Source organism: Parambassis ranga, chromosome 13 (genome assembly GCF_900634625.1).
Source record: "Parambassis ranga chromosome 13, fParRan2.1, whole genome shotgun sequence".
NCBI classification, from domain to species: Eukaryota; Metazoa; Chordata; class Actinopteri; family Ambassidae; genus Parambassis; species Parambassis ranga.
In genome coordinates, this window is record NC_041033.1 from 23,306,593 (window position 1) to 23,325,016 (window position 18,424).

The window sequence follows — 18,424 nt, forward strand, 5'->3', positions numbered from 1 at the left end:
TGTACCTGATCTTTTCAGCATCAAACAGCCTCTGTGCAGGTCTCTTGAACTTCTTCCTCTTGGCAAACCAGTCTTTCTGCAGGACACACACACAGATGGACATGGACACTGGGTGAGTGTTGGCGCCTACATTACAGCCGTCATGAACTCTGCTGTCCATTTACCAGGCTCATCTTGGCCTTGATGCGGTCCAGGTCTATCCGAGGAATCATCTTCAGGGAGATTGTGTTTTGACTCGGCTCCACGTAGTCCACCTGGAGATCAAAGTGACCGTCAGTACGTCTACTGAGCTTTAAAGACCTGCCGCTGGCGGTCTGTCAGCGGGTCGTCGGTGGGTACCTGAGCGATGTCGTCCTTGTACAGGCCTCTCTTCAGCCTGACCCAGGACTTAGGCTTCAGGTTGGTGACCTCTTTGACGACCTTCAGGACATCGGTCATCTCCTTAATGGGGACCATCTGCTGGTTCCAGAAGCCCATCCTCAGGTTGCCGATGCCCTCAATGGCTGCCTTGACGTGCGTTTGCTTGTAGGACTCCACATAAATGTAGCCTTTGACATGATCCGGGGCGACTACGGACTTGATCTGGAGAGGCTGCAGGGTGGGGGGACATTTACACATCGATTACAAAACAAAGGACAATAACCCACAGCGGCAGGTCCACAGAGTGGAACTCGTCTGTTGTGAAAATTTGATGCTGTTTTATGGACAGTCTGTTGCCAATAAATCCAGATTTTTAATATTTCATTTTCCTGTTTTTTTTGGTCCTGAGAACATATTTTCCATCTGAGGCTGATTATCTAAATGAAACTGGCTCTGTGCAGCAGAATGTGGGACTTTTCCCGACAGTGGTGCTCCAGTTCTCAGTGTGAGTGCCAGGAACACTGCAGCTCATTTGACACTGTGATGAAGACTTGCATGAAATATTCATCAGAGTTAAGGATGCAGTGGCTCTAAGGTTTAAAAAAAATCCAACAATTTCAATTTTCTGGACACAGTTTGTTATGGGACTGTAATTCTCACATACATAGACCCTCTGGCCAATCAGAAGTGAGCATTCAGACAGGTCAGGTGATAAAACGAAGAGCCTCTTACTGTGTCTGTGAACTGGTAGGCGATGAACTTCCTCATCAGGGCGATGGCCGTCGCTCTCTCCTCTCCAATCTGCAGACAAAGAATACATGAGGAAACCCGTGTGTGTTTCCATGTTGTGTTGGTGTGTGTGTGTGTGTGTGTGTGTGTGTGTGTGTGCGTACCTTGCATTTAACCGTCCACAGGTTAGGATCCCTGATAAAAAAAACAAAAACATTACTCAGCTCATAATAAGCTCATCATGGCATCTCGATGCTGATTGGTGGACGAGTGTTTACATACTTGACACCAGGAAGTAGCTGCTGCTGTGTGATGTCATCGGAAAGCTCCTCAGAACCTCCAGAGAAGCTGAACACACCACAGAAGAAGAAGAGTTAGTTTTCTGTGGTATTTCTGAGGTTAAAGCTAGAAGAGCTCTGACAGTAAAGTCTTAGTTTCTGTGATGCTGTCGTTGTGAAGTGAACATTATAACATGCATTATAAGACAGACGGCTACATGCTCTGCTTCATATTGAAACGTTGCTCTGGCAGCTCACCGTCACTTTATTTGAACTGTGTAGAATCACACATGTGTTGTGTAGTAAAATACCGGGCAGTGCTACTCACTGTTCTCCTCCTGAGGGCTTGGCATACTTCCTCATGTAGTATTCACCCAGCGCCTCCTCTCTGGAATCTCTGAAACACACACACACACACAGTCAGCTCTTGCATCAGTGGGAAACGCTGCCTCTGTTTCTGTGATGATTATTTGTCCTGACACTAAGCAAACATCCATCCAGATTGATCTAACGTTACACTCGTTACCTCCAGAGGTTCTGCAGTCGTCGAGACCCGGAGTGATCTTCATCCAGAACCACGTGGCTGAGGTTTGACACTGAGGGGAGAGGAAGGGGGCGCCGTGTTAATACACTACAGTCACTTGGATAAAGGATGAGTAAAACTCATGAGGTTTAAAAAAATAAGTCTTACCTTCAGCCTCCTCTGCTCAGGATGATCAGAGAGACGAGGAAGAGGAGGAAAAGCAGCAGAAGAAGAAGGAAAGAGAAGAAACGGAAGCGCAAACAATCCAATGAGAAGAAGAGAGTGAAGGAACGGGCAGGTGGAGTAAATGATGGAGAAGAGGAGAAAGATGACAGGAAGGATGGCCGGGGAGGAAGAGGAGGATGGTGAAGACAGAAGCCGAAAGACATTGTCATCAGGGCAGAGCACACAGGAGCAGAGTCAGGCAGCAGCAACACAAAGCATGATGGGAGAAAAAACAACAGAAACAAACGGATTAATGGTGACTGTACAGCACAGAGAAGCATGGAGGCAGTGACGGCTTTTCATGGGTCTGACCGGACGAACAGCAGAAACAAAACTTTCTTCTTGTGTTTGTCTCTCAAATATCAGTGAAACCACGTTTGTACTGTCTGAGACCAGCTCTGTGTGGCTGCTAGAGCACAAAGACTGTGTAATATTACAAGAAAACAACATTACAGCCCCTCTCTGGAATGCGGTTCGCCTTCTGCTGACTTTTTAGTGCAGTTTTAGGCTTTTTTTTTAACAGTGCATTGGGTTCTGCGTTCTGATTGAATAACAATGGTCTACAGCCAGTCTCCTGTACGGCACAGAGTGCGTACTAAACACAGGGTTTGATCTTTGGATTCATTCTACTTATTTTTCTACGAAGGTTTGAACTTTGAGAGCGTTTAAACAAGAGAGACCGGAGTATAAAGTGTGTAGTGAGGGCTTTACAGCCTTAAAACATCGATTCAATAAGTGTAAAAATAGACAAAGCTACTACTTCTGGGATTTCTCCTATTGCGGTTTAGCTTTGGAATGTAACCCCGCGATAAACGAGGGTCCGCTGAGTATCAAGCTCTAACTTCATGAGGGGGAAAAACACCAAGTAAAAGTAGTCAAACAGAAATTATTCTGAGAAACCTGAATATGAAGTCATGTATTTGAAGTCTCAAATGTTTTTCTGACATTCAAGACGTGAAATTATAAGACAGGTATCTGAATGTCATGTGGCGTTACAGCTGCAAACACTGCGCTAGATGATCATGTCAGGCATCACTGTCATTCCCTCCACTGGTCAATCACAAAAATGCTATTTTGGAAATTGGTCAAATAACTTAAATATATACAAATATCTACGATATGAAACATACAGGCTTTTTACTGTAATTATCAGCATCAAACACAAACTGGGGAAAAGTTTCGAACCTTTCAATGATCTGATCAGCAGCGATACAAACGGCGTTTTTTTGTCATAAATGTGACGTGATGCGATCACGGCGGTGCGATCAGGGACCTTTGAGATAATGTGCTGAAAAGCGTGGCTGCGTTTCCATTTTGTTTCCGCTGTACGTCCCCTCTGAGCGAGGCATGAGAAGCTCCGCCCACATCTGTTAGTCTGATCATTAATAACCAAACATGAGCGTCGTCTCTAACAGGCAGCAGAGTCAGGCAAATGATCACACTTGGTTCTCTGAGGGTGGAGTTACTCACAGCATCACTAACAGATGAACAGTTTAACACTTTAACCTCTGACCCAAACAGTGCTTGTATTGATCTGCAGCCGACTGAAGGACATGTGTAAGAAGACACGGGGACAGAGTAACCTTAGGATTTTGTGAGTAAAAAGTTAAATTTCTAGCTCAGTTAGCCAATTTTTGTCAAATTCAAGGAGCCAATAATGGATTTGCCCTCAGTGCTTCCTCCTCACAGGAACACTACACACTCACAGATACAGCTGTGCTGAGATGAGGTGGGGTTAAAACGGGGTTGCGACATGGATTGAATCAAATGGATGAAACTGATATTCCATTTGCTTTGGATACACATGGATACCAATGAACATCAGAAGGAGAGTATTAGGAGCAGGATTACCGTTAACTGGAGAGGACATGCATGACAGAGAGAGACGGCCATAAAACAGAGAGAGTTCAGTCAGGACACAAATCAGAGCGTTACACATCAGAACACAGTCACTGAGGACCTTTAGAAACACACACACATCCTTCACAGGGGCCACTCCACAACCACACACTTTACACTTCATGTCCCATTATATGAAAACACTCCTGGTTCTGTGGAAGACACTGTACTTTGGATGAACAATCCCCTCCAAACACAAACACTCCTCACTGTCTAACACCCTCCAGACTCCACCGACTCTTGGAGTTTGAACAGGAGTGTTAGCTGCTGCTGTTATCTACACTATAAAAAGAATTATTGTTTGACTCAAAGCAGCAGAAACACTGCAGATCTCATGTGATTCTTCTGGCTACAAACTTGTGAACCCGAGCACAGACAGCTGCAGACTGCACAGAACCGAGCCAGAATCAAACAAATGAAGCATTTAAAGTTTTACATTCCCCCCCCGGCGTCGAGCGCTGAGGTCTAACAACACATTTAGATCTTCAGCTACGTGACGGACGGCCCGATCTGATAATCAGGCCCATGTTTAGGAACATTGTTCTTGTTCTGCTAAATGTAGCCAAAGAAAACGCTGGAGTGATTAGAGTGTGGTTTAAAGACTTCCCTTCAACAAGGAATTCCTCATTAACCACATGCAGGCCATGCTGCCGGGCTGTTTAAAAGTCATACTGATACCAGCAGCGGCCTCAACTGCAGGAACCATTATCCCGACTGCATCTATTCACCAATCTGATACCAAGCAGTTACACAAAATGAGTCTGCAATGGTGCCGAGTTGATGGTGTTTTGGATGCTAACGCTACGGTAACAGCCCAACGCTCTCTTACAAAGAGTCTGAAGACTCAGAGTTCAGGTGTTGGAACATCAGTTTCTTAACTATGAAATATGAAAGTCAAGATCGTTTATTTGCTTCTTATCTGTACACGTTCCCGCCTGCTGGTTGGCTCCGTTAATCAGAGGCAGACGCCTCTTCAGATCCACATCTGTGGATCAGATGGAGCATCTGGGGCTAAACAATGTGAGGGGAACATCTGTGACTGCTCTTTACTCTGCGGTATTTGCCCACACTGATTATCCAACGGCTGGTACGTGTTTTGCATATATGTATATATTTAGAGAGAGGTATCATCATAGAATCCAGAGGTTGTTGGGATGAGCTTCTGCTCTAATGCTGCTTTGTTGTTTATTGTGGAGCTTCCCAGATTGGGATGAATCTATTCCCCAGGAAGACTCGTCGCTGCTGAGGCAGAGACTAATGCGGATCTATAATAAACCGATATTCTTTTGTCTGAGCGATACAATGAAAGCATCATTCCTCACCTTTTTCCAGAATATCTTCAGCGCCTTCCTCCCACTGGTCCTCTTCATCCTCATACTCATCATCCACATCTGGAGGGAAACAGAAGGACAGGCGTGCGTTACAGCTCCCTCCACCCCTGGACACGTATCTCAGTGAAAACCTGAGCGGGACTCATCCATCCGCACCGGCTTCATCCAGGATGAACCCTCCGTGTCTGGGCTTCTTCCTGGGCCGGTCATCGTCCTCCTCTTCCTCCTCTTCATCATACTCCTCTTCATCGTCCAGGTCTTCTCCCTCCTCCTCTGCTACCTTGTCACTTCCCACGGGGCTAGCTGTCTCTTCCTGTTTACAGACATGAGCAGAAACAGTGTTGGACACTAAAGGACACTTCCTGTTGATTCTCCATTTACAATTCTCCAAGTTGTGTAAAACGTTTTTTTTCTAAAATAATTCCGCACAGTCTAAAACAAACTTTAATTTTTGTGATACCTTCGTTTTATTGGTAAAAATGATGAATAGAGAATGTGTGAATACGTCATGGGGGGACAGTGAGGCTTCCCTACACAGTCTGATCCCTCCACTCTCAGCCTAGCTAGCGGCTAGCAGCTAGCATACCTCGTTCTCCTCCACCTCCTCGGCCTCTCCGTCGCTGCTGCGCTCGCTCTGGTTATCAGAGAAGTCGCTGTCCTCGCTGTCAGACATTCCGTGGCTGTGGACAGACTGCGGCGGCGCAAATATCACAGAAATGAGTGACTTTAGTTTGAATCAAACTCAGCGTGAGATGCTAGCTAACGCTTGAGCTAGCCATAACAATTGGAATGGCCTAGTTAACCATGCTAATGAAGTTAGCATGAATGTAACGTTCCACATATCTCGTATACAAAAAGCGATTAAGCGCTAACCGGTGCGCCCGGCAGCTGGTACTCACCCGGCTTCAACTTCCGCAGCAATGTTTATCCTGTTAAATAAAGAGTTTGTGTGAATAACGGCTTATTTAGACTAGTCCGATACCTCCGTATTCTCAGAGAACCGCGAGATTTCCAGATTTCCCAAACTCTCGCGGGTTTTGGGTGACGGGCATGTCAACAGAGACAGAGGTCTCACTACAGACTGATAAATAGAGTAGAAAAACTTTATTCAGCAGCAACACACAAAACAATACATGTCCCGAAGTCTGGAGAAATAACTGTGACATTACATTAAGAAATACATGCAAAGAAAATGTTTAAAATGTGTGTTAAAATACATTTAAATGACAACATAATAATATGATATCATGATATTTTATACCAGGTATCAATAATTTGATGAGATAAATACCAGAGATTTGGATTTTTTCATGTAATAACTGATCAAAATGCGCGTAAATTGAGAAAACTGAATTACTACTCGGAGTGACTCCTCTGTATCATAATCATATCCGTTGCGTCATGACGCAGCACGCTGTTGGACGTCGCTCTCAAATCAGCCAATCACGTGCTACTGGTTCAAGGAGAGTCAAGTGCGCATGCTGACGCTGCTCGGCTTTTGAAAACATCGGAGTGAAGCTCTCAGCTTTCCTTTCTCCGGCTCGTCCGTGGATCTTTCCGTCTGTTGTCCGGAGATGAACAGTGTGGGGGAGGCCTGCACGGACCTGAAGCGGGAGTACGACCAGTGCTTCAACCGCTGGTTCGCCGAGAAGTTCCTGAAGGGGGACCGGAGCGGCGACCCGTGCACGGAAACCTTCCGGAAGTACCAGCGCTGTGTGCAGAAGGCCATCAAGGAGAAGGACATCCCGATCGACGGAGTGGAGTTCATGGGCCCCAACAAGGACAAGCCCGAGAGCTGATGGAGGAGGAGGGGGGACCGCGCACTGATCGTCGATACTCACATCAATACCCCACAGTGACCGAGGCTGCACGAGGCCCAGTGAGCATGCGCAGAGGCGCAGGGCTGCGGTGGATAACAGACCTGACTGACTAATTCAACAAAAATCTGACTTTATGTAACAGATGTGCAGGGCCGGACCGACGTCCTGCAGGGGCCCCAGTGTCCTGCAGGGGCCCCAGTGTTTGCACGGAGGCCCCGGATCCACCGCTCACTGTGAGGACTAAACATGTTTAATAAGAAACGCTCTGTCTGAACCTGTGGACGCATCCCGTCATCTGACTGCACTGACATGTTTCAGCTTCACACCCTCCATAATGTCAAATAAAGATATACAGCACAGACACAATGGAAAAGAATCTACGCTTCTTTAATACTGAAGTCAGACTAACAGCTGACACACACACACACACACACGTTATTCAGGCAGCTGCTGGGCTGTTTGCGGCTCCAGCAGCAGGTTAGGGGGACGGTCTGGTCTGTGGAAGACAGCAATGAATCCTGGGATATGTTTCTGTGCAGGGAGAGAGAGCAGCAGGTGCAGACAGACACGCCTCTTCATCACACTCTTCATCACATGTTGGATGAACAGGCTGTGAGTCGCTGTGTTTCCAGGTGTTTTTTGGTCCGATTTTGACCCGAATTTTGAGTCGTACGATTTTTTTGGGTCGAGCTTTGTCGTGCGTCTTTAATCGGGCAGTGTACTGGAGGTCACGAGAGGCGATTAATGTCACACGAACGGCGATCGGCTGATCGGTTGAATTTCTGACATGTCTGATATTTTTGTCGGCCCTCGTGAGAGTATCGCACAGTTTACGCAGAGATACGGCCCGAAGGCTGCCGAACACGCTCGACGTCACTGCGCCTACGTGAAATTGTTTCCGATGAGAACAAACATGGCGGCGCCCACACGGCATTGGACAGAATGAGTTAGATTTTCCCTTTGAAACCGCAACAGCTCCGGGTTCGACATGGTTAATTTCCGGTTCAATGTGATCGTGTGAGCACATACATCGTGAGCTTTGACTTGACATCGCATGCGTTTTATTCGTACTGTGTGAGTTGGTGTTAAACACAGACTTCCCCAAAATCGCACAGTGTATTGGAGGCTTTACAGTGCACAGCTTGGTTAGCATCTCCAGACCTATAGGGGGCACTGTGGGACAGGTAAAGTAGTTAAACCTCACCTCCAGTTCTGTTTTTGTGGTGGGAAACATGTATGGTGTTCATGGTAACAGCCCCGTGGTAACAGAGGGGGGGGGGGGGGCGTTTAGTCAGAGGATGATGTCACCGCTGCTCGCTCCAACCACTCCACCCAGACGTTAAGGCTCCAGCTGATCCGCACAGAACCAGCGCGGCTGCTGAACTACACTGAAACATCTGAGGTCCGACATGAAACAACAAAGACTGGTCCCTGTCACCCAGGACAGCCGTGTGGACACAGACATGGACGTGATTAGAGCAGGTTGTTGCTGTAAGAACAGAAAGCTTCATATTCATCTCTTTATCTGCACTGATGATGATGTAACAACCAAAACAACCTCTGGACCAATCAGCATCCTGTGAGGAGGAAGAGCTGCAGCTGCTGGTCCATGAAGACTCTTCTGCTTTGACACAGTCAGATTTGAGTAAAAGTGACTTTTATGCTGACAGTCTTCTCTCAAAGACACAAAGACAGTCCTCACACACACATCACAGACAGAACATCAGACAAACTCCACGTCTCTAACAGCGCGGACATCAGAAGCCTCCGCCGTCCCTCCGGCTGTAAGTAAAATAACAGTGACATCGTCACCATGGTGATCATCATGCACTTCAGTTGTGTCCCTGTGATACGAGCAGTTCATGAAGAGCGCTGACAGCACGGAGGAGTGTCTCTCAGAGGTTCAGACACAGAACTCCTGGTTCATCTTCTGGATGGTCCGCTTCAGCTCCTGGAGGAACGTCTCGGCGTCCTCCTCCTTCAGGTGTTCACAGCGAAGACAGTCTGTCTGCGTCTGTGGAGGGACACAAACGGCAGCTGTCACAGAGACGACAGAGACAGAGGGCTCCAAACTCCAACTCCCAGAACGCACTGGGCTGCTTGCTAATTAGTCAGTACTGATCTGAACCTTGAAGTCCTTGAAATTAGGAGACATTAAAAGTAGCTAATTAAACTAAGAATCGACATTTTATGGAACTCAATTTCAGTTCAGTACATTTGACCTGTAAATGATGCTGCTGTGTGACTGGATCCTTAAATCTCCATCATCTCCTTCGCCATCAAACCCAAACCTCCTCATGATCCACAAAGTTCTGCTGCGACTTGAAACACACACACACACAGTAATAACTGCAGCACAGGTCCAGTCAGTGGGAGCAGGGAGCTCCTCCTGCTGTGAGTCGTTCGTTCCACGGCTCATTCTTCCTCAGCAGAGCCTGTTTTCCTCATCCTGTCCCAGCAGCACCAACAGGAGCTGTGTGTGTGTGGGGCTGGGCTCAGGGCTCTGTGGTCTTTATGGTCCTTGGTGTGCAGCCATGTTGGATCAGGAGGGCCCGCCCACGCACCCACAGAGCTGGGTGCGTGGGCGCCAAAATGTGTCCAAAATGTCCAAAATGTCCAAAATGTGTTTATATGCAGCTGTAGCATCCAGAGTTCTGTTTCACTGGAACTAAGGTTCCTGGAAAACAACCCACCCTCCAGCAGACCTCACACATCCTGTCCAGCTGCATCACTGTGTGGCACTGAGCCTGCACCCCCACCTGAGGAAGACGCTTCATCCCTTAGTGAGAGCAGCCGAGAGGATCATCGTCCCTCTGCCCTCCCTCCAAGACCTCTACGACAGCCACCTCCACCTGTAAGGCCCATGATCACAGGAGACCCCACCCCCCCTTCAGGCCACTTCTTCGGTCTGCTGCCATCAGGAAACAGACTGTGAAGCCTCCAGACCAGGACCAGCAAGCTGAGGGACAGCTTCATCCACCAGGCTGTCAGGAAGCTGAACTCTCTCTGCTCCCTGCCAAAGACTGAGCAGCCTCTCAGCATCCACCTCCACCTGCTGCCCGGTGACCACAGCACCAGCTGCTGGAACAGATCCACATATTCCAAAAGGTCTTCGGCTGAATATTTGCATGTAGAAGCATGTGTGGAGTCCCTCACTGCTTCACTCTGAACACTTTGACCACACTGATCCTTTATGTGACTCTGCTCATGTGATCAGACCAACCCCAGAAAAATGACTTCAATCATCAACATTCCCGACATGATGCTGTAGTTTAAAGCAGACTGTACCTGTGTCCGTCCTACCTGTGGAAACTGGGAAGCCAGAACTGTCAGGCTGCGGTTCAGCTTCAAACAGTTCTTGCAGCTTTTTATCTCCCACTCATCGGTCAGGACTTTAACTTCACCAGCAAAACACCTCAGAGAGGAGCCGGGACATTTCTACTGGAGGGAAAGACAGGGGGACGGGGACAGAGCCAGGGACAGGGGGACAAAGACAGGGATGGAGACAAGGACATGGGGACAGAGACAAGGACATGGGGACAGAGACAGAGATGGAGACAAGGACAGGGGGACAGAGACAGGGACGGAGACAAGGACATGGGGACAGAGACAGAGATGGAGACAAGGACAGGGGGACAGAGACAGGGACGAAGACAGAGGGGCAGAGACAGGGGGACGGGGACAGGGACAGAGACGGGGACAACAACAACAGTTAAACAATGAAATGATAGCTTTGGCTTGCACTAGCTTAGCTTACTTGCTAACTATCATGTGAGTGTGCTGCAGCTGCTGAGCTAGCTGGCTAACCACGCTGGCTAACCCGTCTCTCTCTCAGCTTGCTCCCCGGCTGTCTCACATCATCTCTGCTGGAAGTCCAGTTACACAACTATACACTCAGATGCTGACACTAAGGACTCTGCTAAATCATAGCAGACAGCTTGTTTTAGTTGCCGGATTAGCAGCAGCAGATGAGCTGTCACTGAGCCAGCCAGCTATGCTCAGCCATGTGTAACTTAGCTACACTTCGCTGCTGTGCTGTTTAACACTGACTTGTAAATATGCTAACTAGCTAACTGCTCAGGTGGCTCAGCTCGTTGTCTGTGCTGAAACTCTTCCCTGTTCCACCCGAGGATCAGATCAGGGCTCACTTTTTATTATTCTTAAACATTCTTTTGCTAATTGGATGCAAACATGTGGACCACCAAGGTACAGAAGAGCCAGGCATGCTGGGATACCAGTGGAACGGCCGATGAAATAAATATTTATCCTCACGGGCTAATGTTTAGATCAGCTCAGCCTGTTCATGTCATTCTGTCGGCCTTTGACTCAGATTAGAGCAGCTTTGGCTCTTGCTGCTGTTTACTCGGGTCCAGTTGAGGACCAGCCCCCTGTCTGTGAGTGTGAAGCAGACATGACAACACAATGAGTGACTGTGGGGCTGTGATGACTCCTACCATGTAGTCCAGGATGGTGGGCGTGTACAGTCTGCAGTCCAAAGACTTCTGAAGGAAGAGAGAAGGTTAGTCAGCATGTGAGGCCTTCAGCCTCAGCTCCACCAGAACCCTGGTCAATCCAAAGAAGGCAAAGAGGTGGAGCTGAGGTGGGGGATGACTCGAAATCCTCCTTCTCCACCTTGGTCTTTTACAATAAAAACTGACTGAGTCCTGAGCGAGCAGTTAGACAGGCAGACCTGCCAGGCCTGCACGTACGTCTGTCTCCTCCTCGCTGCGCGGCGTAACCCTGCTGGCTGCAGCTCTAATGACATGATGGAACATGATACAAACATCTGAGCTATTGTAAACATGCTGCCTGACAGAGGACAGGCCTCGGGTCAGTGCTTCAGTGCTACGCTCAGAATCACGGCTGCAGCATCAGACTGTGAGACACATTCTGGTTATTATATGTTATTCAGTGTATACATTTGCATGCTCATAATAAAAATACTCATATCATTCTTAAAGGAGACGTGGCAGCAGCTGATTCTAAAGGCTCTCAGGCTCCTCTCTGACCTGAGCGATGACACCTGACCTGACTTCAGTCCTACCTTGCGGGGGACTTCGTCCTCGAGGACCTGGAGGGTTTGGAGGACGTCCTGAGTGCAGCGGGGTTTGGCGGCCGCTTCGGGCAGCAGGGCTAGCAGACAGGCCAGACACAGAGACACACTCGCCAGATTCGGCCTGTCTCTCAGCATGGCACGGGCGGGAAAAGCATCATCTGCATGGTAGTATCCTCGGTCCACACACACTGCAACATGCTCAGGGATCCCTCACTGCAGGGAGGGGGGGTGCAGGCTAGAAGATCCAGATGTTCCTGTAATCCACCAAGGGGGCACTTTTAATCCCAGACCAGCTGAGAAAAAGTGTCCATGTGGTCTGAAGCAGAGGAGGAGGACAGCAGAGCTCCCCTCAGCCGGACTCTCACTCCCCTCTGTCACACTCCGCTTCTGGCTCTACACTTTTCACTTTCTCACTCCTCCCATTCCTCTCCATCCTCCTCCTCCTGCTCCTCCTGCTGCTCCGCCCCTGATCAGCTCTAGCCTGCTGTCCTTATTCTCCTCCTGCAGGGCAAGAACCTTCCATAAATCACCAAGTGTGAATTTATATAACAGTAATTAATCAGAGGAACCTCTCTGTGAACTTAGCTGAGCCGAATCAGTCATGTTTGCAAATCCAGAACCAGAGTAAATAGATCTGGAAGGTGCCAGCCGCTCCCCCAAACCTTCTCACGCAAGAAGTGCTTCCGCATGCTTGTTGGCACTTTGGCTGTTATCTGGTGTTACTGATCTGAGCGAGACAAATGAGAGGGAGGGAGAGCAGGGGGAGGAGGAGCTCCGGTGTGCCACTCATTACTTTAACTAATCAATCACTGTAAAGGGTTAAGAGTCCTGGAAAGGTTAAGTGAGGGGAGTATTGGCCCTGTGGATGAATGGAGGCAGAGCCACGCTGCGGCTGGCCTGCAGCCTCACAGCGCGGCGACCATCACTGCCATCACTTACACCTAACGATGTGTGTGTGCTCCTCCTGCTGTCAGTCTGATCATGTACACGATGTCAAAGATGTTTATGGGTGAAGTTTACACCGCTCACTGACTGACACGACCTAACCTGTCTGATAGAACCATAAAAAAGCCTTTTAAACATGCTGGGTTTTAATGGGACGACATGCCAGACTTCCTGGCAACGCTGCGCTAACGTAGCTTAATGCTCCTTAAAGTGCTCAGGGTGTGTGTTTCTGTCTGAGGAAACACAGTCAGCTTCCAGGACAGAGTCCAGCAGGCAGGACAGGTGAACCATGGACCGGAACACCAACCCCAGGTTCAAAGTCTGAGTGGAACCACAACTGAAAGGCATCAGTAAGATTATACTGTCAGGTCCAAGCTCCACGACCTGGACCTGGGAAAGTCAATTATTTCCCAAAGCTAATCTGTCAAAAAACTTTATTAGCTAAAGTTTCAACACATGCATTCCAAGCGTTAAAGCATCTGGACTCTGCTCCTCCAAGCAGCTTCATCAGAACTGTTTGGTGGGGAAACAAGTTTATCATAATAATCAATATAAACAGGTTTATCATTATAATCAATATAAACAGGTTTATCATTATAATCAATATAAACAGGTTTATCATTATAATCAATAATAATCAATATAAACAGGTTTATCATAATAATCAATATAAACAGGTTTATCATAATAATCAATATAAACAGGTTTATCATTATAATCAATATAAACAGGTTTATCATTATAATCAATAATAATCAATATAAACAGGTTTATCATTATAATCAATATAAACAGGTTTATCATTATAATCAATAATAATCAATATAAACAGGTTTATCATTATAATCAATATAAACAGGTTTATCATTATAATCAATATAAACAGGTTTATCATTATAATCAATATAAACAGGTTTATCATTATAATCAATTATAATCAATATAAACAGGTTTATCGTATAAACCATGTTTCCCCACCAAGGCAGGCTGGTCTCAGTCCTGCCTGCAGTTCACTTGATGACCACAGGCGGCGCTGTTGGACCTGTTCTCGATCCTTCCCTTGGACACAGTAAAGGAGCATGAGACTGGTTTTGCAGCACACACATTTATTTTCAGTACATCCTGCTGACTCTCATTTATATAACACGGTCCCTTCTTTAATATTTCCAAACCTCACATCTCACTGACCTTCATCTGACGTCCACACACATCGTCATGCATTCTAACACGTCAAGTCGTCTTTCCTCAGTGAATCAGAGGCACAGAGGTTCTGAAGGATGCTAATATCGACAGAGAGCGTTAAGTCAATGAACCAGCTGAACACATCAGTGTGGGAACAAGCACTGCGTCATCAGCTTGGTCTGAAGTTAAACAGGAACAATCCGGACACATCGCTTCAATCTCACACACACAATGCATGCGCCCAGGAGCGGGGACACTGTGCAAAACACCAACATGACTGTAAGGATGCTAAGTGCCAAGAAACACGACTAACTCCATAAATAACAATAAAATAAGGCGGAGGTTAAAATGCTTAAAGGACAGATTAATATAACAATAACCACAGCTGTCACCAACACTACACACCGGACTCACAGACACAGCACAGTGACACGCTCAGGATCCTGCATCCAGCATCCAGCAGGTCCACGTCTGCAGGGTCAGCGCTCCAGCTCTTTAAATGCTAAATGTTGAGCCTGAAGTCCAGAGCTGAGCTTCCAGCCATCCCATGGCCACGATCCGTCACAACAGGCTGGGAACAGTCAGGGTCCAGGGCCTTACTCTTTAGAAGATGTTTCTGGAGAACATTCCTCCTGCTGATCACAGTAAGAGACCCACACTGAGAAGTACCAGCCAGGATCAGGTCCGTCTAAAGACTGTGCGCCAGAAGTCTAAACTTGTCTAACATGGAGGTTCTTTGACTGAAGCAGAGGTGTTGGTGTTCACGTCCAGCTTCAGAGCACTGACTGGAGTGCAGCAGCTACACACCACCCTCTCCTGCTCTCTTTGAGTCTGGTCAGTAACAGCACACCTTCCCTTTTGAAGCTACTTGTCTTGTAGAGCCATGAAGGACAGATGTCTCTCCCCCTCCTCAGAGCTGGTTGCAGTTCTGAGGAAGAGGCGGGGGAAGGTGCGACAGTCCGTTGATGCTCACTCTCCTCGCCATCTGCACCTGTCCCGGTCCTCCAGCTGCAGCTCCACCCTGCAGGGTCTGGGTCAGGCTCACTTGGGCGGTGCTGAAGGACGTTATCCGGCCACTTCCAGCGATCTGGAGGTTAACTGTGGTGGCATAACTGGCCTTCTGGTTCCCCTGTCTGCTAGGAGAGGAATGGGTGAAGGGTAGTGGTGAAGACCTGGAGGACAGTGGGGAGGGAAGTGAGGGTCCAGCAGCTGTGGGGGCATTTTGGACCTGAGACTCTGGTCTGAACTGGGATTGGTGGTGTTGACTGTGGTAGGGGGCGGGTGGAGGGGAGGTCATTCCTGAGGAGGAGAAAACCAGGCATGAGGACAGATTTGGTTCACAGGGGGGACGGGCAACGTAGGCGCAGATCAGCTGGCTCCGACAGTTTCCGTCCTCCAGCTCTGGGTCTCCCCACTCCGTGCCTGGTGGAACAGGAGAGGTGAGGAGGGCGTGAGGAGTGGGGGAGGAGGTGATGGTGGTGGTGTCAGGGCTGTCAGTTCCATTGTATTTGTTGGAAAGCTCTCGTACATCAGGCCACGGCACACTGGTGAAATGCTGCCCGCCTACGAGGCCCCTCCCCGGGGTGAGTCTGCCTGCTGAGAGCGGGGACTGAAGCCCAGCCTGTGGGCTGAGGCAGGACGGGGAGCTGGTGTACGAGGACCATCCACTCCTAGGACTTATTGGACAGGACTCAAACGACCCTCGGCCACCTCCACCAAAACCAAGGGACCTTCGGCTGCTGTCGGCCCAGGACCGCCGCAGGGCTGGGCTAGGAGGTCTGTCTGCCAGGGTGGAGGAGAAAGACCTACGGAGGCTTTGGGAGACAGGAAGACAGGGTCCAGAAGGGAAAGGAGCTCCAGGACTACTCTGAGGAACCAGAGAAGAAGCAGGGAAGGAGGTGATCTCACGGGTGGGTGAGCCTAATGTGGACAAAAAGGCCGGAGCATGTTTGGGGTTTCTAGGCTGAGGCGCTGCAACGTTATTTGTCCAAACGTTCACAGACACACCGATAGGAGGAGGGGAGAGGAGCCGAGGGCTCGGGCAGGAAGCTGAGTGCTCTGAACTTGCTGAGGAGGCCCTCGGTAGCTCCACAGTCAGGCCTAGTGGGTTATGGGTACTTGCGCCTCCTCCTCCTGCCCTGCTGCTCCGAGGGTGGGGAGGTTTGTTTGCCAGTGGTGAGGAGTAGTTATGTTGTGGGGGTGGGGAGCAGAGGTGGATGATGGAGGCAGGGGTGGGGGAGGGAGATGGAGACTGGACCCGTGAGCTAGGTTCAGACGCAGAGAACGGTCGAGCTACTCGGTTGTACGATCCTGACCAGTGAGGCTCGTGGTTCTGGTGAGGGGCGTTGGCAGTGGTGGTCCCGTTAGCTAAAACCACTTTATATGGACCCCCATCACTGACGTAGCTGAGTGATGTGGGTGAAGCAGCCATGCTGCTGTTGTTGTTGTTGTTTGCATTCTGTGATGGATCAGCTTTGGAGTGAAGGAATGATGGCCGGGCGGAGGAGGAGGAGGAGGAGGGAGGAGGCGGAGGATGGGCCAGATTCACCGAAGGAGACGAAGCACGATGGGAGAGGGAGAGAGGCGGAGACTGTATGAGAGAGGGAGAAGGACAGGAAGACCGGAGAGAGGACGGGGGACACCTCGGCTGCTGGTACCCTGAGGAGCCATGCTGACTGGAAGGGAGGGTAGGAGAAGGAGAGCGTCTTCGGAGCTGAGAGGAGGGAAAGGAAGGAGTGCAGGAGGGGCTCTGATTGGCTGTGGGTGTGGCTTGTTGCCGGGCAGAGTTGTTTTTCATACTTTGACTGATGGACTGGCTGATGCAGGAAGCAGCTAAGGATCTGGTAAAAGCAGAGGAGGAGGCGATGGGAGAGGAACAAGGAGGAGAGCGGAGGGAGGAGGAGGGTGCAGGAGACGATGGAGGGCCTGTTCTTAATGATGAAGATCTTCCAGATGAAGAGGAGGGGGTGTAAGCCGCTGCAGGTGAAGGAGAGGATGCTCGTGGAGCCCTAATGGAGGACACCCTAGCTGAGGGTGGAGTAGGGGACAAACAGGACAGAGCAGAGCAGGAGGCGGGGTTTGGGGAGGTGAAGCCTTCAGAAGGTCCAGGGGAGGGAGAAGATGCCCGAATAACCTGAAATGGTGAGCGGCAGGGAAAGGAGGTGGGAGGAGCTCTAAGAGGAGACGGGGAGCGACGCCTGAGGCTGGGCGTGAAGGCTGAGGGGGCAGCAGTGAGCTCTCTGTCCCCGTCTGAGGAGGGGGTGACTGGCTCCGGCCTCTCCAGCAGGCTGGTGGAGGACCCGGAGACCGTCCCACTGGGCTTCCTGCAAATAAAACATGAGATTAGTTATTAGAGCAGCATGACTCCCTGACAGCCTGAGAGAGGAGACATGTTTCCTGTCTAAAAGTGATTGTGGGGGAGTTTTATGATCTGAGTTCTCAGGAAGATGGCAGGTCTGAGGGGAACAGGGAGCGGCTACGTTTCTAAAATAAGCCACACACATGTACAGAGACGTGCCAGAAGGAAAGTTATACTCCAGGCAGTCATTTATGACTGTCAGGAATTTACAAGAGTTTAAATCGAGGCAACTGGACTCAAGTATTGTTCAAAAGACAATCCAGTCTAGCTCCAAGGTTTAAACTCTTGGAGATGACTATGACAGATACAGAATACAGGAATGAACCAAACTTCGCAATAAAATGGCCTCGGGTGCATTCTTCACACCCTCTTCGTACCTGACGTCACCTTTTCATTCACACCCTCTGTAAGAATCTGCAGAGCTCTGCTCATTGAATCCTTCTAAAGTTAAAACAAATAAAAAGTCCTGTCCTCCTCAGCAACCAGCAGGACGCCATGATGGAGTCACTGTGAGCAGTCACATGACCAACACTCAGAGTCTCTGTCTGACCTGCAGCTTCCTGCAGCTGATTTCTGTCTGAATACCTGAGTGATTCTGCACACACACACACACACACACACACACACACACACTTTCATGTGGTTCATGGTTTCATGTGGTTCATGGTTTCATGTGGTTCATGGTTTCATGTGGTCCATGGTTTCATGTCCACCCCTG

The 18,424-nt window shown here is 49.0% G+C and overlaps 3 protein-coding genes across 11 annotated transcripts in view; 1 reads left to right on the forward strand and 2 right to left on the reverse strand.

Annotated features, from left to right (window-relative positions):
* The window catches only part of supt5h (SPT5 homolog, DSIF elongation factor subunit), a 30,038-nt gene extending 23,633 nt beyond the window's left edge, over window positions 1-6,405 (reverse strand). For 2 of the 3 annotated variants that reach the window (XM_028419774.1, XM_028419773.1), the window contains exons 1-14: window positions 6,245-6,405; window positions 5,932-6,036; window positions 5,502-5,658; window positions 5,337-5,405; window positions 3,967-3,972; window positions 2,059-2,070; window positions 1,894-1,963; window positions 1,696-1,764; window positions 1,372-1,437; window positions 1,254-1,284; window positions 1,093-1,161; window positions 340-591; window positions 165-254; window positions 6-76 (exon numbers count right to left, since the gene is read on the reverse strand). In XM_028419774.1, the coding sequence (XP_028275575.1) occupies window positions 6-76; window positions 165-254; window positions 340-591; window positions 1,093-1,161; window positions 1,254-1,284; window positions 1,372-1,437; window positions 1,696-1,764; window positions 1,894-1,963; window positions 2,059-2,070; window positions 3,967-3,972; window positions 5,337-5,405; window positions 5,502-5,658; window positions 5,932-6,018 (1,049 nt within the window). In that variant the 5' untranslated portion in view covers window positions 6,019-6,036; window positions 6,245-6,405. The remainder of the gene's footprint in view (window positions 1-5; window positions 77-164; window positions 255-339; window positions 592-1,092; window positions 1,162-1,253; window positions 1,285-1,371; window positions 1,438-1,695; window positions 1,765-1,893; window positions 1,964-2,058; window positions 2,071-3,966; window positions 3,973-5,336; window positions 5,406-5,501; window positions 5,659-5,931; window positions 6,037-6,244) is intronic. The other variant, XM_028419775.1, reaches the window with a different exon arrangement.
* A 391-nt stretch (window positions 6,406-6,796) lies between these two features.
* On the forward strand, window positions 6,797-7,531 carry triap1 (TP53 regulated inhibitor of apoptosis 1). Its single transcript, XM_028419832.1, has one exon. It carries the CDS (start codon window positions 6,920-6,922, stop codon window positions 7,142-7,144), a length of 225 nt encoding a protein of 74 aa, XP_028275633.1. The 5' UTR covers window positions 6,797-6,919; the 3' UTR covers window positions 7,145-7,531.
* Window positions 7,532-14,255: 6,724 nt separating this feature from the next.
* plekhg2 (pleckstrin homology domain containing, family G (with RhoGef domain) member 2) overlaps window positions 14,256-18,424 on the reverse strand; it is a 46,992-nt gene continuing 42,823 nt past the window's right edge. For all 7 annotated transcript variants that reach the window (XM_028419768.1, XM_028419767.1, XM_028419765.1 and 4 more), the window contains one exon: window positions 14,256-17,671. In XM_028419768.1, coding sequence (XP_028275569.1) covers window positions 15,259-17,671 — 2,413 coding nt within the window. In that variant the 3' untranslated portion in view covers window positions 14,256-15,258. The remainder of the gene's footprint in view (window positions 17,672-18,424) is intronic.

Excerpts from the sequence above, each read along its gene's own strand:
- triap1 (XM_028419832.1), top strand. The coding sequence starts at position 6,920 with ATGAACAGTGTGGGGGAGGCCTGCACGGACCTGAAGCGGGAGTACGAC.